At 43.8% G+C, this 23,032-nt stretch overlaps 1 protein-coding gene across 3 annotated transcripts in view; it reads left to right on the forward strand.

The window, feature by feature from the left end:
• Positions 1 to 21,848, forward strand: part of LOC104847146 (zinc finger protein 568-like) — a 34,800-nt gene extending 12,952 nt beyond the window's left edge. The window contains exons 3-6 of one of the 3 annotated variants that reach the window (XM_064293258.1): positions 5,882 to 5,962; positions 6,953 to 7,076; positions 7,350 to 7,445; positions 12,920 to 21,848. In XM_064293258.1, coding sequence (XP_064149328.1) covers positions 7,409 to 7,445; positions 12,920 to 14,319 — 1,437 coding nt within the window. In that variant the 5' untranslated portion in view covers positions 5,882 to 5,962; positions 6,953 to 7,076; positions 7,350 to 7,408 and the 3' untranslated portion in view covers positions 14,320 to 21,848. The remainder of the gene's footprint in view (positions 1 to 5,881; positions 5,963 to 6,952; positions 7,077 to 7,349; positions 7,446 to 12,919) is intronic. The other 2 variants (XM_023541479.2, XM_023541478.2) reach the window with 2 other exon arrangements.
• The last annotated feature ends 1,184 nt before the right edge of the window (positions 21,849 to 23,032 follow it).

The following is a 23,032-nucleotide window of genomic DNA, read 5'->3' on the forward strand; positions in this document are numbered from 1 at the left end:
GTGAGTGATGGTACCAGGGACTGTTAGCCTTCTTCCCACTCCAGTGAGTGATGGTACCAGGGACTGTTAGCCTTCTTCCCACTCCAGTGAGTGATGGTACCAGGGACTGTTAGCCTTCTTCCCACTCCAGTGAGTGATGGTACCAGGGACTGTTAGCCTTCTTCCCACTCCAGTGAGTGATGGTACCAGGGACTGTTAGCCTTCTTCCCATTCCAGTGAGTGATGGTACCAGGGACTGTTAGCCTTCTTCCCACTCCAGTGAGTGATGGTACCAGGGACTGTTAGCCTTCTTCCCATTCCAGTGAGTGATGGTACCAGGGACTGTTAGCCTTCTTCCCACTCCAGTGAGTGATGGTACCAGGGACTGTTAGCCTTCTTCCCATTCCAGTGAGTGATGGTACCAGGGACTGTTAGCCTTCTTCCCACTCCAGTGAGTGATGGTACCAGGGACTGTTAGCCTTCTTCCCACTCCAGTGAGTGATGGTACCAGGGACTGTTAGCCTTCTTCCCATTCCAGTGAGTGATGGTACCAGGGACTGTTAGCCTTCTTCCCACTCCAGTGAGTGATGGTACCAGGGACTGTTAGCCTTCTTCCCATTCCAGTGAGTGATGGTACCAGGGACTGTTAGCCTTCTTCCCACTCCAGTGAGTGATGGTACCAGGGACTGTTAGCCTTCTTCCCACTCCAGTGAGTGATGGTACCAGGGACTGTTAGCCTTCTTCCCACTCCAGTGAGTGATGGTACCAGGGACTGTTAGCCTTCTTCCCACTCCAGTGAGTGATGGTACCAGGGACTGTTAGCCTTCTTCCCACTCCAGTGAGTGATGGTACCAGGGACTGTTAGCCTTCTTCCCATTCCAGTGAGTGATGGTACCAGGGACTGTTAGCCTTCTTCCCATTCCAGTGAGTGATGGTACCAGGGACTGTTAGCCTTCTTCCCACTCCAGTGAGTGATGGTACCAGGGACTGTTAGCCTTCTTCCCACTCCAGTGAGTGATGGTACCAGGGACTGTTAGCCTTCTTCCCACTCCAGTGAGTGATGGTACCAGGGACTGTTAGCCTTCTTCCCACTCCAGTGAGTGATGGTACCAGGGACTGTTAGCCTTCTTCCCACTCCAGTGAGTGATGGTACCAGGGACTGTTAGCCTTCTTCCCACTCCAGTGAGTGATGGTACCAGGGACTGTTAGCCTTCTTCCCATTCCAGTGAGTGATGGTACCAGGGACTGTTAGCCTTCTTCCCACTCCAGTGAGTGATGGTACCAGGGACTGTTAGCCTTCTTCCCACTCCAGTGAGTGATGGTACCAGGGACTGTTAGCCTTCTTCCCACTCCAGTGAGTGATGGTACCAGGGACTGTTAGCCTTCTTCCCACTCCAGTGAGTGATGGTACCAGGGACTGTTAGCCTTCTTCCCACTCCAGTGAGTGATGGTACCAGGGACTGTTAGCCTTCTTCCCACTACAGTGAGTGATGGTACCAGGGACTGTTAGCCTTCTTCCCATTCCAGTGAGTGATGGTACCAGGGACTGTTAGCCTTCTTCCCACTCCAGTGAGTGATGGTACCAGGGACTGTTAGCCTTCTTCCCACTCCAGTGAGTGATGGTACCAGGGACTGTTAGCCTTCTTCCCACTCCAGTGAGTGATGGTACCAGGGACTGTTAGCCTTCTTCCCACTCCAGTGAGTGATGGTACCAGGGACTGTTAGCCTTCTTCCCACTCCAGTGAGTGATGGTACCAGGGACTGTTAGCCTTCTTCCCACTCCAGTGAGTGATGGTACCAGGGACTGTTAGCCTTCTTCCCATTCCAGTGAGTGATGGTACCAGGGACTGTTAGCCTTCTTCCCACTCCAGTGAGTGATGGTACCAGGGACTGTTAGCCTTCTTCCCACTCCAGTGAGTGATGGTACCAGGGACTGTTAGCCTTCTTCCCACTCCAGTGAGTGATGGTACCAGGGACTGTTAGCCTTCTTCCCACTCCAGTGAGTGATGGTACCAGGGACTGTTAGCCTTCTTCCCACTCCAGTGAGTGATGGTACCAGGGACTGTTAGCCTTCTTCCCACTCCAGTGAGTGATGGTACCAGGGACTGTTAGCCTTCTTCCCACTCCAGTGAGTGATGGTACCAGGGACTGTTAGCCTTCTTCCCATTCCAGTGAGTGATGGTACCAGGGACTGTTAGCCTTCTTCCCACTCCAGTGAGTGATGGTACCAGGGACTGTTAGCCTTCTTCCCACTCCAGTGAGTGATGGTACCAGGGACTGTTAGCCTTCTTCCCACTCCAGTGAGTGATGGTACCAGGGACTGTTAGCCTTCTTCCCACTCCAGTGAGTGATGGTACCAGGGACTGTTAGCCTTCTTCCCACTCCAGTGAGTGATGGTACCAGGGACTGTTAGCCTTCTTCCCACTCCAGTGAGTGATGGTACCAGGGACTGTTAGCCTTCTTCCCACTCCAGTGAGTGATGGTACCAGGGACTGTTAGCCTTCTTCCCATTCCAGTGAGTGATGGTACCAGGGACTGTTAGCCTTCTTCCCACTCCAGTGAGTGATGGTACCAGGGACTGTTAGCCTTCTTCCCACTCCAGTGAGTGATGGTACCAGGGACTGTTAGCCTTCTTCCCACTCCAGTGAGTGATGGTACCAGGGACTGTTAGCCTTCTTCCCACTCCAGTGAGTGATGGTACCAGGGACTGTTAGCCTTCTTCCCACTCCAGTGAGTGATGGTACCAGGGACTGTTAGCCTTCTTCCCACTCCAGTGAGTGATGGTACCAGGGACTGTTAGCCTTCTTCCCATTCCAGTGAGTGATGGTACCAGGGACTGTTAGCCTTCTTCCCACTCCAGTGAGTGATGGTACCAGGGACTGTTAGCCTTCTTCCCACTCCAGTGAGTGATGGTACCAGGGACTGTTAGCCTTCTTCCCACTCCAGTGAGTGATGGTACCAGGGACTGTTAGCCTTCTTCCCACTCCAGTGAGTGATGGTACCAGGGACTGTTAGCCTTCTTCCCACTCCAGTGAGTGATGGTACCAGGGACTGTTAGCCTTCTTCCCACTCCAGTGAGTGATGGTACCAGGGACTGTTAGCCTTCTTCCCACTCCAGTGAGTGATGGTACCAGGGACTGTTAGCCTTCTTCCCACTCCAGTGAGTGATGGTACCAGGGACTGTTAGCCTTCTTCCCATTCCAGTGAGTGATGGTACCAGGGACTGTTAGCCTTCTTCCCACTCCAGTGAGTGATGGTACCAGGGACTGTTAGCCTTCTTCCCACTCCAGTGAGTGATGGTACCAGGGACTGTTAGCCTTCTTCCCACTCCAGTGAGTGATGGTACCAGGGACTGTTAGCCTTCTTCCCACTCCAGTGAGTGATGGTACCAGGGACTGTTAGCCTTCTTCCCACTCCAGTGAGTGATGGTACCAGGGACTGTTAGCCTTCTTCCCACTCCAGTGAGTGATGGTACCAGGGACTGTTAGCCTTCTTCCCATTCCAGTGAGTGATGGTACCAGGGACTGTTAGCCTTCTTCCCACTCCAGTGAGTGATGGTACCAGGGACTGTTAGCCTTCTTCCCACTCCAGTGAGTGATGGTACCAGGGACTGTTAGCCTTCTTCCCACTCCAGTGAGTGATGGTACCAGGGACTGTTAGCCTTCTTCCCACTCCAGTGAGTGATGGTACCAGGGACTGTTAGCCTTCTTCCCACTCCAGTGAGTGATGGTACCAGGGACTGTTAGCCTTCTTCCCACTCCAGTGAGTGATGGTACCAGGGACTGTTAGCCTTCTTCCCATTCCAGTGAGTGATGGTACCAGGGACTGTTAGCCTTCTTCCCACTCCAGTGAGTGATGGTACCAGGGACTGTTAGCCTTCTTCCCATTCCAGTGAGTGATGGTACCAGGGACTGTTAGCCTTCTTCCCACTCCAGTGAGTGATGGTACCAGGGACTGTTAGCCTTCTTCCCACTCCAGTGAGTGATGGTACCAGGGACTGTTAGCCTTCTTCCCACTCCAGTGAGTGATGGTACCAGGGACTGTTAGCCTTCTTCCCACTCCAGTGAGTGATGGTACCAGGGACTGTTAGCCTTCTTCCCACTCCAGTGAGTGATGGTACCAGGGACTGTTAGCCTTCTTCCCATTCCAGTGAGTGATGGTACCAGGGACTGTTAGCCTTCTTCCCACTCCAGTGAGTGATGGTACCAGGGACTGTTAGCCTTCTTCCCACTCCAGTGAGTGATGGTACCAGGGACTGTTAGCCTTCTTCCCACTCCAGTGAGTGATGGTACCAGGGACTGTTAGCCTTCTTCCCACTCCAGTGAGTGATGGTACCAGGGACTGTTAGCCTTCTTCCCACCCCAGTGAGTGATGGTACCAGGTACTGTTAGCCTTCTTCCCACTCCAGTGAGTGATGGTACCAGGGACTGTTAGCCTTCTTCCCATTTCAGTGAGTGATGGTACCAGGGACTGTTAGCCTTCTTCCCACTCCAGTGAGTGATGGTACCAGGGACTGTTAGCCTTCTTCCCATTCCAGTGAGTGATGGTACCAGGGACTGTTAGCCTTCTTCCCACTCCAGTGAGTGATGGTACCAGGGACTGTTAGCCTTCTTCCCACTCCAGTGAGTGATGGTACCAGGGACTGTTAGCCTTCTTCCCACTCCAGTGAGTGATGGTACCAGGGACTGTTAGCCTTCTTCCCACTCCAGTGAGTGATGGTACCAGGGACTGTTAGCCTTCTTCCCACTCCAGTGAGTGATGGTACCAGGGACTGTTAGCCTTCTTCCCACTCCAGTGAGTGATGGTACCAGGGACTGTTAGCCTTCTTCCCATTCCAGTGAGTGATGGTACCAGGGACTGTTAGCCTTCTTCCCACTCCAGTGAGTGATGGTACAGGGACTGTTAGCCTTCTTCCCATTCCAGTGAGTGATGGTACCAGGGACTGTTAGCCTTCTTCCCACTCCAGTGAGTGATGGTACCAGGGACTGTTAGCCTTCTTCCCATTCCAGTGAGTGATGGTACCAGGGACTGTTAGCCTTCTTCCCACTCCAGTGAGTGATGGTACCAGGGACTGTTAGCCTTCTTCCCACTCCAGTGAGTGATGGTACCAGGGACTGTTAGCCTTCTTCCCACTCCAGTGAGTGTTGGTACCAGGGACTGTTAGCCTTCTTCCCACTCCAGTGAGTGATGGTACCAGGGACTGTTAGCCTTCTTCCCACTCCAGTGAGTGATGGTACCAGGGACTGTTAGCCTTCTTCCCACTCCAGTGAGTGATGGTACCAGGGACTGTTAGCCTTCTTCCCACTCCAGTGAGTGATGGTACCAGGGACTGTTAGCCTTCTTCCCATTCCAGTGAGTGATGGTACCAGGGACTGTTAGCCTTCTTCCCATTCCAGTGAGTGATGGTACCAGGGACTGTTAGCCTTCTTCCCATTCCAGTGAGTGATGGTACCAGGGACTGTTAGCCTTCTTCCCACTCCAGTGAGTGATGGTACCAGGGACTGTTAGCCTTCTTCCCACTCCAGTGAGTGATGGTACCAGGGACTGTTAGCCTTCTTCCCACTCCAGTGAGTGATGGTACCAGGGACTGTTAGCCTTCTTCCCATTCCAGTGAGTGATGGTACCAGGGACTGTTAGCCTTCTTCCCATTCCAGTGAGTGATGGTACCAGGGACTGTTAGCCTTCTTCCCATTCCAGTGAGTGATGGTACCAGGGACTGTTAGCCTTCTTCCCATTCCAGTGAGTGATGGTACCAGGGACTGTTAGCCTTCTTCCCATTCCAGTGAGTGATGGTACCAGGGACTGTTAGCCTTCCTCAAGCGCCCGTCTGTTCTCAGATGAGCGTTTGGGTGTCCAGTCAGCAACTCACTTAGTATTTCCTAAATGCATCTCCTTCCACCAGGAGTGCTGATGGAGCGGAAAACCTACCCTTGCTGGAAATTTTAGATCTCCCTTGTTAGAGCTGTGCTTTGATGAAGTGGAGGTGAGTGCTAAAGTGGGACTACATGTTGCAAACTGGGGTTTCCAGTTAGACCAGAAGGGAATTGACGTTGAGTCGTAGTCTCAGTATCCGCCCATATCTCTAGTTCTCTGAGGTTTTAGTTCTGGAGATATGATGGTGGATATAATAGATTGACTTTATGGAGTTCTGGGATAGTCCCAGGGAGCCTCTGCGAGGCGGACACCAACAAATGAGTCCATTTTGAAGGTGTGCAGTGCGTGCTCATTCTGGGTCACACTGATGTTAGTCTGTACCTTCCTTCATTAGTTTTAGTAGCTCAGGAACAAGGAGAGTGTAGTTGGGAACAATTTATGGTAACAAGTACAGTTTAGCCATTGTCGCTGTTAAGAAGTAACAAATGTTGAGGAATAGTGACTTTCCAAATTGCGAAGGAATATTAAAGAACCTGTCCAACCAGTGCCAGTAAAAATGGGGACTGTTAAAGAATTTACAATAGTAGGGAAAAGTGATAGGGGTTTAATATCCTGACATATTTATGAGCCTGAAATTTTAAGGAATCATTAGATTGCATAAGTTATGTTTAAAGCATATTTTCAAAAATAAAGATTTTACAAGATAATTTAAAATGATTCAGACTTTTAAACAATTTTCTTTACTGAATGAATGGGAAGGAGGCGATCACAAGTGTTGAGAATTCTTGTGTACCAGGCATACAGTGTGCTGTGTACCTGTGTGTGTGGTTTTGTTTGTTGGGAAACACCAGTTGTCTGGACTTCCTTTATTCCCAGACCTGGGTGGAGTTACATCTGCAGGAGCAGGAATGTTCAGGAACTGTGGGAGTGGCAGCCTCTGGTTTCCACACCTGTGACCTGTCTGTGTTAAAGCGCCCAGCACAGCCTTGTTTCCCAGTAATGTCCCCGTTCTATATTGCTTTCCCCATTTGTTTTATTCCATCGTAAGGATGGCTTTGTTTGTTACTTTCACAAATAGTATATTTATTTATGGTTTCAGGGTTTGAAGTTCGAAGATGTGGCCGTTTACTTTTCTCAGAAGGAGTGGGAATGCTTGGAGTCAACTCAGAAGGAGCTGTACCAAGATGTAATATTGAAGAATTACGACACCCTGGTCTCGCTGGGTAGGTTTCTTTGTTCCCCAAAATTCAGACCTGGCCTTTTGAAATTTCTCTGTTCTTTGCTGTGAATTTCTTGTGAGCACTTTTCAAGTGTGTGGCTGAAGTAATGATTTGTCCCTTGTGGAGTTAAAAATAGGCTGCCTTATTCTGCCCTTCACCCCTTACTCTACCCCTTAATCGATTTGCTCTTCTTTCTTTGCTAATCACAGACTGATTTTAATTCTGGGACACCCGCAGCATAACCTTGTCCTTTTCTCCCCCCTTTTCCTTGAGCAGGACTTTCTGATTCTAAGCCAAGCGTGATCTCCTTATTGGAGCAGGGGAGAGAGCCCTGGATGGTTAGAAGGGAGGAGGCAGAAGGATGGTGTCCAGGTGAGTGACGGTGAATTGCATGGGAGGCCATTGTAGGTAGTAACTGAGGTGGCCTGGGACAAGTCAGCGCTCCTGAGATGTTGCTACTAAAGTTCTCTGTAAAGGCCTGAGGCTCAGAGAAAAAAGTACAGGTTTTCAGCATAAGCTTCCAAATGAATTTCAGTTTTTACAACTCTTACCACTCTCCTGCTGCGTTCTCTCGTATACCCTTCTCATTTCAGAGAGGATGTGCCCTCCTCCTTGCCCTCTGACAGCCATTTCAACTGTACTTTGGGTCCAGTTTTGTCCTCTTTTTTGAAAACAGCTTTGTTGGAATATAAGTTATGTATCGTAAAATTTACCCGTTTGTAATTTGCATTGTAAACTTTCACCTAAAACACATTAAAAAAAATATCACCCAGTTAAGGTGGTTTTTAGTACCATATTTTTACACAAATAATGCGCGCGTTCTGTGTTTGCCAACTGCGCCCAAAATACATTACAGACTAGTGCAACCATCACCACGGTCTAATTTTAGTACATTTTTATCAACCCCAAAATGAAACCCCAGACCCAATCACTGCCCTTTCTTTTACCCCTACACCCAGCCCTAGGCAACCACTAATCTACTTACAGTCTCTATGAATTTGCCTTCTGTACGTTTCATGTTAATGAAATCACACAATATGTAGTCTTTTTGTGACTGGCGTCTTTCATTTAGCATAATGTTTTCAAGGTCCGTCCATGCTGCAGCATGTATCAGTATTTCATTCCTTTTTATGGCTAAATAATGTTCCATTGTATAGCTATAGCACGTTTTATTTACCAACTCATCAATCGATGGACCTATATAGGTTTTCCCATTTTTTGGCTGTTACGAGTAATGTAGCTATGAACATTCACATACAGGTTCTCTTCTCTTCCTAGTTTGTTGAGTGTAATTTTATCATGGAAGGGGATTAAAATGCTTTTGTTAAATGCTTTTTCTGCATCTGTTGATATTTGTGTGGCTGTTGTCCTTTGTTCTGTTAATATGGTGTGTTACATTGATGGACCCTGGGGGCACAGAGGTTAAGAGCTCAGCTGCTAACCTAAAAGGTCATCATGTTCGAAGCCACCAGCCGCTCCTTGGAAGTAGTATGGGGCAGTTCTACTCTGTTCTGTAGGGTTGCTGTGAGTCGGAATTGACTTGATCGCAACAGGTTTGGTTTTTTGTGTTATTACATAGGTAGATGTTTGGATGTTAAACCAACCTAGCATTCCTGGAATAAATCCCACTCGGTCATAGTGTGTAATCCTTTTTATATGTTGCCGGATTCAGTTTGATAGTATTTTGTTGAGGACTGTACTTCCGTGCTCAGGGGATACTGGCCTGTAGTTTTTCTGTGATGTCTTTGTCTGGTGTGGTGTCAGAGTAACACTCACTTCATAGATTCGGTTGAGACATACTCCTTCCTCTTTGATATTTTGGAAGCGTCTGAAGGATTTGCATTCTTCTTTAAATATTTGCTGGACTTATCAGTGAAGCTGTCTAGTTTTGGGCTTTCTTAGTTGGTAGTTTTTTTTTTTTAATCACTTATTCAGTCTCTTTAATTATTATAGGTCTGTTGAGACATTCTGTTTCTTCTCGAGTCAATTCCAGTAGTTTGTGTCTTTGTAGGAATTTCATCTGCGTTATCTAATTTGCTGACATATAGTTGTTCATAGCATTCCATTATAATCCTTTTTATTTCTGTAAGGGTGGTAGTGATCTCTCCACTCTGATTTCTGATTTTAGTAATTTGAATTTTCTCTCATTTTTCTTAGTCTAGCTAAAGGTTTGTTGATTTTGTTAATCTTTTCAAAGAACCAGCTATTGGTTTTGTTGATTATTTTTGTATGCTCTATTTCCTTTACTTCTGCTCTAATCCTTATTATTTCCTCCCTCGTGACTACTTTGGGTTTAATTTGCTCTTTTCCAACTTCTTAAGGGGTGAGATCAGGTTATTATTTGAGATCTTTCTTGTTTTTCTTACTGGCTTTAACAGCTGTAAAATTCCCTCCAAGTCCTTTTTTAGTGGCATCCTGTATGTTTTGGTACATGGCCTCTTCATTTTCATTCATCTCAAAGTATTTTCTAATTTCTTTTATGATTTCTTGTTTGACCCATTTAGGAGTATTGTTTAATTTCCAAATATTTACCACATTTTTTGTTATTAATTTTTAATTTTTCTACATTGTGATTGGAGAACATACTTGGCATGATCAGTTCTTTAAAAACTTATTGAGGCCTGTTTGTGGCTTAGCATATGGTCTGTCCTGGAGAATTTCAATGTGTGCTTGAGAAGAATGTATTCTGTCATTGGGCGAAATGTTCTATAAATGTTTGTTACGTTTAGTTGATGTCTTAGTCATCTAGTGCTGCTGTAACAAATACCACAGGTGGATGGCTTTAATGAATAGAAATTTATTCTCTCACAATTTAGGAGGCTGAAAGTCCAAATTCAGGGTACCACCTCCAGGGGAAAGCTTTCTCTCTCTTGTCGGCTCTGGGGGAAGGTCCTTGTCATCAATCTTCCCCTTGGTCTAGGAGCTTCTCAGCACAAGAACCTCAGGTCCCAACATGCTCCACGCCCAGTGCTTCTTTCTTGGTGGCATGAGGTCCCCTATCTCTCTGCTTCTCTCTCCTTTTATCTATTGTAAGATAAAAGGTGATGCAGGCCACACCCCAGGGAAACTTCCCTTACATAGAATCAGGGCTGTGACCTGAGGAAGGGTATTGTATCCCACCCTAATTCTCTTTAACATAACCTAATCTTGCCTTATTAACCACAGAGAGTAGAATTTACAACACATAGGAAAATTACATCATATCACAAAACGGAGGACAACCACACAATACTGGGAATATTCCCCCCAAGTTGACACATGTTTTGAGGGGAATACAGTTCAATCCATAACAGTATTTTGGGCCTCTGTTATCAGGTTCATATATGTTTATAATGGTATAGCTTCCTGATGGATCAATAATCTTACCATTATAAAATATCCTTCCTTGTCTCTAGTAACAATTTTTGTCTTAAAGTTCATTTTGTCTGATATTACCATAGCAACTCCAGCTAACTTTTGGTTTCTCTTTGCAAAGTCTTATCTTTTTCCACTCTTTTACTTTTAACCTATTTGTATCCTTTAGTCTAAAGTGAGTCTCTTCTAGATAGCATGTACTTGGATCATGTCTTGTTGTTAATGTTTTTTAATCCATTCTACCAATTTCTGCCATTTGATTAGAGTATAAATACAGTATAAGCTCTGGAGTCTGTATCAAAGACACTTAAAGTACAAGATTTTTTAGAGATTATCTCTCAGGAACTGAGGGCAAAGACCAATTTTTTGGGTAAAGCTAATGTAAATCCCATAGTACCCTTCATCCAGCTTTCCGAAGTAATAATATAACATTAGTATATTGTCAACACCAGGAAATTGATGTTGGTACGATAGTAGTAACTACAGACCTTATTCAGATTTTATTAGTTTTTATATGCACTCATATTTTATTTTTTGGTATCTAGTACCATGAAGGAAAGCCTGGTGGCGTAGTGGTTAAGTGCTACGGCTGCTAACCAAAGGGGTCGGCAGTTTGAATCCGCCAGGTGCTCCTTGGAAACTATGGGGCAGTTCTACTCTGTCCTGTAGAGTCGCTGTGAGTTGGAATCGACTCAACGGCACTGGGTTTGGTTTTGGTTTTAGTACTATGAAGGAGCCCTGGTGGCGCAGTAGTTAAGAGCTCATCTGCTAACCAGAAGGTCAGCAGTTTGAATCCACCAGCCATTCCTTCTAAACCCTATGGGGCAGTTCTACTCTGTCCAGTAGGGTCGCTATGAGTCAGAATTGAGTTGATAGCGATGGGTTTAGTACGTGTGTATAGATTCTTGTAAATTTACCACTATGATCAAAATGTAGAAGCCTCATCATTTAAAAAAAATTTTTGTGTGTGTGTGTGTGGTAGGTACATTTTTCTTTCTTTATATTATGCTTTAATACAAAGTTAAAGCTGTAAAGCTGTGGTCATTGAACTAATCTTGTAAGATAGCTGATGCTAAAAATACCACTACAATGAAATGGAAACCATATTTCCTCCTGATTTCCTCCGATAACACCCTGCCTTCCATAAGGGGGAAGAAAAAAGCAAGACATTCAGACATTTAAATTTTATGTCCCTCTTTATCCTGTTTGTTGTTGTGTGCCATCGAATCGATTCTAACTCATAGTGACCCTATGTGACAGGGTAGAAGTGCTGTCCCATAGCGTTTCCTAGGCTGTAATCTTTTTTTTCCCCTAAATTTTATTTATTTTGTTGTTGTTGAGAATATACACAACAGAACATAGACGAATTCAACAGTGAATAGTGCTGCAGTGAACATTGGTGTATAAGTCTCTGTGTGAGTCTCTGCTTTCAAGTCTTTTGGGTTTACCTAGGAGTGGAATTGCAGGGTCACATGATAGTTCTGGAGCCCTGGTGGTGCAGTGGTTAAGAGCTGCGACTGCTAACCAAAAGGTCAGCAGTTTGAATCCACCAGCCGCTCCTTGGAAACCCTATGGTGCAGTTCTGCGCTGTCCTGTAGGGTTGCTCTGAGTCAGAATCATCTCATTGGCAATGGGTTTGGTTGTTTTTTTTTTAAATGGTAGTTCTATTTTTAGGTTTTTCTGGAACTGCCACACCGGTTTTCACTACAGCTGTATACCATTTTACTTTCCCACCAGCAGTGGATATGGGTTCCAGTTTTCCCACATCCTCGCCAACATATGTTCTGTTTTTTTTTTTTCTTTAATTTTTGCCATCCTAGTGGGAGTGAAATGATATCTCATTGTAGTTTTAATTTGCATCTCATGGCTGATGACACTGAGCATCTTTTCATATGTTTGGTGGCCATTTGAATGTCCTCTTTGGTGAACTGTCTTTTCATGTCCTTTGTCCATTTTATGATTATTTGTCTTTTTGTTGTTAAGTTGTCAAAGTTTTATATATATTTTGGTTATTAAATTCTTGTCATATATATGGTTTCCAAAGATATTCTCCTGGTCAGTAGCTTGTATTTTCATGTTTTTGGTAAAGTCTTTTGATGAACAAAACCTTTTTTCGTTTTCATGATGTCCCCTTTATTTTTTTGTTTGCTGTTTGTGCGTTTGTTATTATATTAGATAATCCATTGTTAAAAGCTGGGTCTTACAGCATTGCTCCTGCTTTTTCTTCTAAGAATTCTATTGTTTCAGTTTACACATTTAGGCCCTTAATCCATTTTAAATTTATTTTTGTGTGGGGTGAGACATGAATCCTGTTTCATTTTTCTGCACGCGGAAATCCAGTTTTCCCAGCACCATTGAAGAGACCTTTCGTCCCCCATCGAATGGACTTTAAATTATTCACCATTTTTAGTTTGTCATTTCTACCTTAGAACTTTCCTTTCTCGTGCGATATGAAAATACCACCTGTTTTTGTTTATCTTGTTATCTTACAGATTGGGAATCCAGAACGGAAACCAAGAATTTTTCTCTAAAGGGAGACATTTACGAAATTGAATCATTGCAACAGGAGATAACAGAAAGACTTAGAAGCTCTAACCTTGAGCGTACCAGACTCAGAGATGACAGAGAAGGTGAGTTCCAGTTAGAGGGACAGTTCAGCCCAGCAGTAATGACACTCGATGGACGACATCAGAGATTTCATACTGAAAAGAAATCCTGTGAATGCGGGGAGAGTCAGAAAGCTTTCAGGTACCAGCCATGCCCTGTTCAACATGAAAGAATTCATAGTAAGGAAAAAGACTCTGAATGTCAAATATGTGAGAAAACCTTTAATAGTAGATCAGACTTGATTCAGTATCAGAGAATTTATGATAACAAAAAAAGTAATGAAAATAAGAAATGTGCCTTTACTTGTGACTCTGAAATTCCTCAGTCTCAGAAAATTAATACTGATGAGAAACCCCATAAATGTAAAGAATGTGGGAAAGCCTTTAGTTCAGGTTCTCAGCTTAGTCAACATCAAAGAATTCATAGTGGTGAGAAACCTTATAAATGTAATGAATGTGGAAAGGCCTTTCCATCTACCTCACAGCTTAATCTACATCGGAGAATTCATACCGATGAGAAATACTATGAATGTAAGGAATGTGGGAAAGCCTTTAGCCGTCCCTCACACCTTTCTCGACATCAGAGAATCCATACTGGTGAGACACCCCATAAATGTAGGGAATGTGGGAAAGCCTTTCGTTATGACACACAACTTAGTCTTCATCAGATAATTCATACTAATGAGAGACTCTATGAATGTAAGGAATGTGGAAAGGTATATAGTTGTGCTTCACAACTGATTCTGCATCAAAGAATTCATACTGGTGAGAGACCCCATAAATGTAATCAATGTGGCAAAGCTTTTCTCTCTGATTCACACCTTGTTCGCCATCAGAGTGTTCATACTGGTGAGAAACCGTATACATGTAAGGAATGTGGGAAGTCCTTTCGTCGTGGCTCAGAACTTACTCGACATCAGAGAGCTCACACTGGTGAAAAGCCCTATGAATGTAGGGAATGTGGGATGGCCTTTACTTGTAGCACAGAACTTATTCGACATCAAAAAGTTCATACTAGTGAGAGACCCCATAAGTGTAAGGACTGTGGGAAGGCTTTTATTCGAAGGTCAGAACTTACTCATCATGAGAGAAGTCATAGTGGAGAAAAACCTTATGAGTGCAAGGAATGTGGGAAGGCCTTTGGCCGTGGCTCAGAACTTAGTCGGCACCAGAAAATTCATAGTGGTGAGAAACCTTATGAATGTAAGCAGTGTGGGAAGGCTTTTATTCGTGGCTCACATCTTAATCAACATCAGAGAATTCATACAGGACAGAGGGGTGAATGAAGAAATGGGGGAAGGCAAAGAACTTCACTGACATGAGAAAATTCATACTGGTTAAAAAAATACGCCGACTATAAGGAATGTGGGAAAGCATTTGAGGTTAACACCTTATTAAATATCAGAGTTTATACCTGTGGAAACAATATCAGAGTTCGTCCTATGGATGTAAGGCCTGAATGGTCCTTGTTTAAGGCCAGGATTTATTTAATGCTTGTTACTAATGAGAAGCCATATAAATGTTTAGAATGGGGAGGATTTATTTGTGTCTCAGAGTCCAACCAGTGAAAGATGGAGAAGCCCCATGATATAAGGAAAGCAGGAGGCTTTTCCTGTGGCTCAGAGAAGGTAACGTTGGGGAATTCGTAATTAGGAGACGCTTAGAAAGGATTTGATTATGTTAGAGACATCAATCATTTCTCAACAGTAGGGAATTCGTATTGTTCTGAGAAATCAGAGGATTGATGATAAAAATGTATGTGTGAGATACCAGTTTGCCATAGCTAACAAGCCATTCATCTGATAATTCATACTTGAGGAAGACTACATTAGTGTTAAAAATGTACAACTTAAATCTTGGTAAATATTAGTGTGCCCATTCTCTAGAATTAACCTGAATTGAATGCAAGTGGGAAAGGATTTAACCAATATTTTGTCTTTACTTACCCTAGCCATTATAACTTGTTTCATAAAGGGCAAATTCCTTAACGCTGAGTTTTCTCATGTATAAATTAGCGCAGTCGCCACATTTCTTAGTAGCATTGTGAGGATTGAAAAAATACACTTATGTCCCTGAGAACACTGTCCAGCTGGTAATGAAAGTGTTCAGAATGAGAGCTGCTTTTATTATTCCTTCACTTTGTTATTCTCACGGTTGCATCCTATTAGAGATGACGGAAGGAAGGCCATGTGCACGGTGAATGTGGGAACATCTTCCATCACCTTGCTGTCTTCGTTGAGTGTTAGGTAATTCTTTCTGGAGAGAACACAGTAACTGTAAAGCTTTCATTCATAGTTCACCCTTGTGCCCATCAGGGGACTCCTAATGTAATGTAGAGTAAGTGTGGGGTGCTGTGAGGTCAGCCATTAGGAATTCAGAGGGAAGATGTAGATGATTTATTAAAACCTTTCACATAACAAAAGACGTGCCACAATCTCTGGCGTCTGTCTTAGAGAATTAGAAAATAACAATGGCTTGGCAAAATCTGGAAAATCTAAAAGATATCTGTCTAAATAACTCTGTTAAAAAGGAGATCAAGGCAAATTACCACTAGGAACGAATGACAAAGGATGCTGCATGTTGAAATTTGTAGGATGTGAACAAAGCTATACTCTGAGAAAAGTTCTTACTGTGTGTAGAGAACAGGGGCAGTCAGGCCAGGATTCATCCCGACCTCACAGCACGTGGTGAACTGCCTGTTCCTGGGAGGTTCCCAGTAAGTATCTGTTGATCGAAGGAATGAGAGAGTGAAAAATCATTCAACTCAATATGTAGAAAAGCTTTAACGGGAAGTGTAAAGCGAAAAAGGAAAGGTGTTGAATTCATGAAATGGAAAAAAAAAACTATTTGAATGAAAAGAGTGCACCCTAAACCTTGGTAAGTTTGCAAGAAAGCAAGCATCACGGATGAGAAAGAATATGTTACTACAAAAATGGAGGAGATTTAAAGAAACAAGGCAGTGTTGTTCTGGCAGACACTGTTGGCCACCTACCTTCCGTCCGTCATTACCAATTTCCCTTTGCCATGAAGAGCCTGCCACCCACCTGAGGTTGTCAGTGCCAGAACCTTGCTCTCCTAGCTTGCTTTGCAGAAGCCACGGAAAAGGTGAGCCTGAGTCTGCAGCCGAGCTTCAATTTTCTTTCCTAACAAAATGGGAGGAAACATTCACCTTAGAATCAGTGTGCATATCTGTGTGAGTCCTAGAATTGTGGTCATTTTGCATCCGGAGGGGTGATGGGATGAGATTGCCACAGGGCATGGGTTGGAATTACCCATGTCCTTGACATGAGCTGCTGAAACAACTCAGAGCCGCCCTGTCCCTGAACTTGTGTGAAATAAACCCCATGCATATCTGGTAACAACCAAAAGCATCTCAAATGTTTGTGTTTATACCCAGCCTTTTGCAAAATATCTGATTCCTGGAAATTACCATTAAAAAAAATTATATATACAAACAGTCCCCAAGTTATGAGTGTCCGATTTATGTACAACCCTTAGTTACAAATCAACCCCTGTAAAGCCTGTATTAGAAATTCGAGGCACATACAATGGTTTGTAATAACAAATGGGCGCTACTTTGTGCATCAAAACATTATTGTGTTGAAGATGTTTTAGGGTATCTAGACGTGTTTCTTTAATGTTTTTGTGCATAGAAAGTTACACTATATACTAAGATGAACATGTGACTGACATTAGATACGAATGGATCTCATTTGTAACCTGGGAACATACACACACTCATGTATATATATACACATGTATACACACACATTTATTGAACTTTAGGAAGACGACAGCATGTTTATATTGAGCTCTCTACAGTATATCTGAAACCTGAAAAAGTATTGTTTTCCTGAATAAAGTAAAAACCAAGAAGAAACTGATTTATCAAAAAGCTACACCATAAAATTCTTCTAGTACCAGATTATCTCAAAGGTAAACTCCTCTGAGTCTTCAAGATACAAAGAGTCACAGCTGTGAGGCTAGCATAACCCTTCTACCAAACTGGGGAAAACAGCATCCAAAATCAAATCAGCTATAAAAACAAAACAAACCATCGTACTTATGATAAAATCGCAGCAAGTCAAATCTAGCAGCCTGAGGAAGGTAGAAAACTATCCAGAGTGTCCACGACCTGCGCAGCTGTTAAAGCATGTGTAAATACAGTGTTTACACATTGGAAACTAGACACTGAAATACCTTGGCTGTCTAAAGTAGTAGCTGAGAACTAGTGCAGATCGCGCATATTCAGCCCGAGTTACTGCGGCTGTCCACTTGGCCTGACCTGGTCTTCGTTCACGTTTGAAGTAATCCCCATCCAGTGGACTCTGCTGCCCGTGCCGTGGAAAGAACACTGATAAAGCGAGTTAAATGTAAACGTGTGTTACTTCAGTTATCACCAAATATTAGTCAACCCACTGGAGGACAATTTGTAACAAAAATTTAAGCATTTTTTTAAAAGATAGAAATGAATTATTAAAAATCATCTGCACTGATATATTTATTTCATAAGTCTGATCTTGAAAGTTGGAGGTATTTTTTTTAAGAGGGAAAATTGTACACTTTAGAAGAATTAATAAGCCCGGGAAACTAGACATGGTCATGGTACTGGTTTCATTACAACCTTGTAGCATTTTTTGTTATAATAAATGTTGAGATGTTACTTTTGTGTTCTGCCCATGTATACATATTTTTTAAGACTTAAAAATTCTCTTCCTGCATGTTTCACCAAAACCAGGGGAAGGATGCAAAGGTAAATCAAACCTATTCTGTCCACACTGGTCCCCTAAAGGATGTGTCCTCCCACGACGTGGTAACTGTGTGTATTTTAAATGGGGTTGTGCATACACGCTGAGGTGCAGCCGCCTTTTCTGACTTGGTAACACACCACGGGCCTCCTTCCACTCACTACCTACAGATCTATTTAGATCTTTGAAGACTCAAGTAATATGGACAAACCATAATAGAGTCAGCCCATTTTACCACAGATGAAAGTTCAGGTTTTCGGTTGTTTTTACAAACAATTGAACAATAAATGGCTTTACTAATATGTTATTGCATGCTGGTGCTTTTATTTCTAAGGGTGGGTGAATTCCTACTAGTTGGATTCCTTGCCTGCCGATATAGTATATTTCAAATGTAATAGTTAATGCCTTATTATTTTGTAAAATTCACCATTAATCTCTCCAGGAATGACTCTATTTCCTGTCAACTGGACCTTTTTTGTTAAGTTGGATAAAGGGAGAGAAAAAAAAGGTGCCCTCAATTTTGATTTTCTTAACTGTCAGTAAGGCTGAGCATCTATCCCACCTAAAGGCCACTTGGACTTTTTCTATGAATTGCCTATTCGTATCTGTTTCCTTTTCCTTAATTGGAGCTGTTTTTCTAAAGCACTGTATAGGAACTTTGTTAAGGAAATTGTTTTTGTCACATGCTTTGCAGCTTAGTTTCTTAGCTTAGTTATATATCTTCTGCCTTTGTGGGAAAAGGGGCCAGTAAGCTTTTTGTATGAAGGTTTGTTGTTAGGTGCCGTCAATTCGGTTCTGGCTCATAGTGACCCAACGTACAACAAAACGAAACACTGCCTGGTCCTGTGCCATCCTCACAATTGCTGTTATGCTTGAGCCCATTGTTGCAGCCATTGTATCAGTCCATTTTGTTGAAGGTCTTCCTCTTTTAGTATGTAAGCCAAGCCAATGGTTCCCAACCAGGGGAGTTTTGTCCCCTGAGGGACGTTTGGTGATGTCCAGAGACATTTTTGGTTGTTAGAATTAGGGTAGAGGCCATGGCTGCTGCTAAACATCTTACAATGCACAGCGCAGCCCCCACAACAAGCACTGTCCAGGCCAGAATGTCATGGAGTCTGAGGAATATTGACTGTTCCAACAAGACTTTATAAAAACCAGCAGCAGGCCAGATTTGCCTGTAGACTGTAGTTTGCTGACCTCTTTTAGGTTAAGTTTTCTGGCTTTGTTACTGAATCGTCTCACCCTAAATATTTTTCTTGAAAAATACTGATCTAATTCTCAACTGCTGTTATATTTTTTCTCTCACTGTTAAATATATTCTGGTACCGTTTATTGATTGATGTCTCTATTGGAAACCCTGGTGGCAGAGTGGCCAAAAGCTACTGCTGCTAACCAAGATGTCAGCAGTTTGAATCCACCAGGCACTCCTTGGAAACCCTATGGGGCAGTTCTGCCCTCCTACAGAGTCGCTGTGGGTTGGATCCACTTGACAGCAACGGGTTTTTTGTTTTGTTTTATTAGAACAGAGAAAAAGTTGCAGATAACAAAATCCATCATTCTGTATATTTTAAGCAGTAAGAGGTTTAATAAAGGATATTTTGTAATTAAGAATATTCAGGAGGGCCAAGCATCATGGTTTGAATTGTGTCCCCCAAAAATATATGTATCAATTTGATAAGGTCATGATCCCCAGTATTGGGTGATTGTCTGCCATTTTGTCATCCTATGTGATTTTCTTATGTGTTGTAAATTCTGTCTTTATGAGGTTGATGAGATGGGATTAGCAGCAGTTATGTTAATGAGGCGAGACTCAATCTACAAAATTGTATTGTGTCTTGAGCCAACCTTTTGACACATAAAAGAGTGAAGTGATTGAAGAGCGGCGTCTGGGGTCTTAAAAGCTAGCAAGCAGCCATCTAAGATGCACCAATTGGTCTCAACCCACCTGGATCAAAGGAGAATGAAGAACACCAAGGACACAAGGTAATTACGAGCCCAAGAGACAGAAAGGGCCACATGAACCAGAGACTACATTATCCTGAGACCAGAAGAACTAGATGGTGCCCGGCCACAACCGATGACTGCCCTGACAGGGAACACAACAGAGAACCCCTGAGGGAGCAGGAGGGCAGTGGGATGCAGACCCCAAAGTCTCATAAAAAGACCAGACTTAATGGTCTGACTGAGACTAGAAGGACCCCAGTGGTCATGGCCCCCAGACCGTCTGTCGCCCCAGGACAGGAACCATTCCCAAAGCCAACTCTTCAGATACGGATTGGACTGGACAATGGGTTGGAGAGGGATGCTGGTGAGGAGTGAGCTTCTTGGATCAGGTGGACGCATGAGACTATGTTGGCATCTCCTGCCTGGAGGGAGGATGAGAGGGTGGAGGGGGTTAGAAGCTGGCGACATGGACACGAAAAGAGTGGAGGGAGGGAGCGGGCTGTCTCAGGGGGAGCGTAATTGGGAGTGTGTAGCAAGGTGTATGTGGGTATTTGAGAGACTGAATTGATTTGTAAACTTTCACTTAAAGCACAATAAAAATTATTAAAAAAAAAAAGGAGTGAAGTGAGCAGAGAGACATGGGGGCCATATACCACAAGGAAACACGAGCTAGGAGAATACATGGGGGCCATATACCACAAAGAAACACGAGCTAGGAGAATACATGGGGGCCATATACCACAAAGAAACACGAGCTAGGAGAATACATGGGGGCCATATACCACAAAGAAACACAAGCTAGGAGAATACATGGGGGCCATATACCACAAAGAAACACGAGCTAGGAGAATACATGGGGGCCATATACCACAAGGAAACACGAGCTAGGAGAATAGTGTGTCCTTTGGACACAGGGTCCCTGCGCTGAGAAGCTCCTAGACTGGAAAGATTGACGACGAGGACCTTCTTTCAGAGCCAGCAGAGAATGCCTTCCCCTGGAGCTGGCACCCTGAAGTCGGACTTCTGGCCTCCTGGACTATGAAGGAACCATTTCTCTTTGTTAAGGCACCCACTTGTGGTGTTTCTGTGACAGCAGCACTAGATGACTAAGACACCAAGGAAAGGGGCTTACATGCTGCAGAATCCAGAAAACGGGTGGTAAGATTCCTGTTGAAGGGGAACCACCACTGCTGCTACCACCCACTGCTCAGCACCTAGTGTCCTAGGGTCTGGATGCTGGAAACTGCCATAGCCCCCTCAGAAGCCATCATTCCTGCCACCGGGTCCTGTCCCTCCACACGCTGCCTCAGCCCAGTGATGCTCACTTCCTCCACCCCCAAGGTTCCAGTAGTGCCTGCGGAACCTAGATTGCACGCCAACCCTCAGCTGCGGTGGAGTTCGGTGAAAGTATGTGAATGTCATAATGAGTAACCACGACTTGGGGGATGTGGTCATAAGGCAACTTCATTCTTGTCTAACGTTATCCCATTAAGTTTGGTGGGACAGGTATGAGATCATGGTCAATCCTGTCCCTCCTTGCTTGCCCTTTCCCTGCCCCAATCTTGAGTCTGGCGTAGAAAGTAGAACCTTAATGGTTATTTGCAGATGAGGCTTCTCGCCCTCCCTTGGCTCAGGCAGGTCATAGAGGGGAAGATGGCAAATGAGGCAAGACATGGATGGCTTGTACCTTTCCACTTCTCTTTTTAATCTCCCAGCCTATTTCTTGTTTCTGATTACTATGTGACTGAAGACGAAAAGAGACCATTACTTGCATGATACTGTCATGGTAATGTTGCCACATGCTGTCTGCACTTGGCTGGATCTCTGTCAGGGCATTTTTATGGGTCCTTTGGAGGTCCCAAACACATAAAAAGAGATGATCTGTTCTTAGGTCTATTTTGTTAGGAAAGCATCATCTTCTAGATATTTTTAAGATAGGATATGTTTAAATTTACAGAAAGATTGCCAAGAGAGTACAGAGAATTCCACATACCCCACACCTGGTTTCCCCTATTATTATCTGTGGGGTAAAGAACTTTACCCAAAGAATTTGGTCTTTGTCCTTTATGCCTAAGAGATAACCTCTAAAACCTTGAACTTTAATGATTGAAGTGTCTGATGAGAACTCCAGACTATACCTGAGGGTTTTATGACTCACGTTAGATGGGGTCTGACTGCCAGAAAGACCCATCATATGATACAGACTTGATATTAGCCTCCTGATGTCAACCTCATCATATCAGTTAACTTCATGGGAGAAGAACTGGAGTTTGCATTACTTAATAAGATCCCCCCCCCCAAAAAAAAGCTCTGGACACTGAATCCCCATGTCTTCCTAGTTGGTGAAAGACATTGATGCATATGGGAAGGTAGTGTGCCCTTTTGGGACATGGCAGTTCTGTACTGGGAACCACTCCAGACCTCATCCTATGTGTCTTTTCATTTATATCCTTTTCGCTATATTAGAACTAAGTATAGAACTTCCGGTGAGTTCTGTGAGTCATTCTAGCAAATTACAAAACCTGAGAAAGTGGTGGGAGCCAGCAAGTCAAATAAGGAAGGACCTGGTGACCCCCAAGCTTCTGGCTGCTATCCTGAGGGAGTAGCAGGAACCTCCACATTTGTAGCCAGCAGGTCAGAAGTGAGGGGAGCCCTGGGGATCCCTGAGTTTATGTATGATGTCCCAACGAGGTAATAGGAAAAGCCTGGGTTTGTAGCCAACAGGTCAGAAGTGAGGGTGTTGGGACTCCCAAGATTTTGGCTGGCATTTGAGGTCTTAGGAAATCCTGGTGGCATAGTGATTAAGTGGTATGGCTGCTAACCAAAAGGTCTGCAGTTCAAATCCACCAGGCGCTCCTTTGAAATTCTATGGAACAGTTCTACTCTGTCATATAGGGTTGCTATGAGTCAGAAACAAGTCTACGGTAATGGGTTTGGTTTTGGTTTTTTTGGTTGAGGTCTTAGGCAGGCCTGGAAGTCTGGAGGACTGTGCCATTTACCTGTGAAGTCTGACCTGCTTTCAGGTGGTTTGGGTCAGAGGAAGAAGCGCTGCATGTGCAGCTGGTGTCAACAGGAGTAGAACAGTTGGGAACAGAACTTAATTGGTAAGAGATTGGAAATTTTTCCTTACAGCATGATGAAGTATATTTACCTACACAAATTATTCTAATTTAACTTTTTAATAACTATATTCTTTTAATTGGGATACTATGCTGTGATTGGGCATTGAGGGAACAGGAAAAACTAAAATTTTTTTAAAAAACATTTTTATCATAAAGGTGGGTCTTTATTTTATATTGGTTCCTAC

The sequence above is a fragment of the Loxodonta africana genome, chromosome 11 (genome assembly GCF_030014295.1).
Source record: "Loxodonta africana isolate mLoxAfr1 chromosome 11, mLoxAfr1.hap2, whole genome shotgun sequence".
NCBI classification, from domain to species: Eukaryota; Metazoa; Chordata; class Mammalia; order Proboscidea; family Elephantidae; genus Loxodonta; species Loxodonta africana.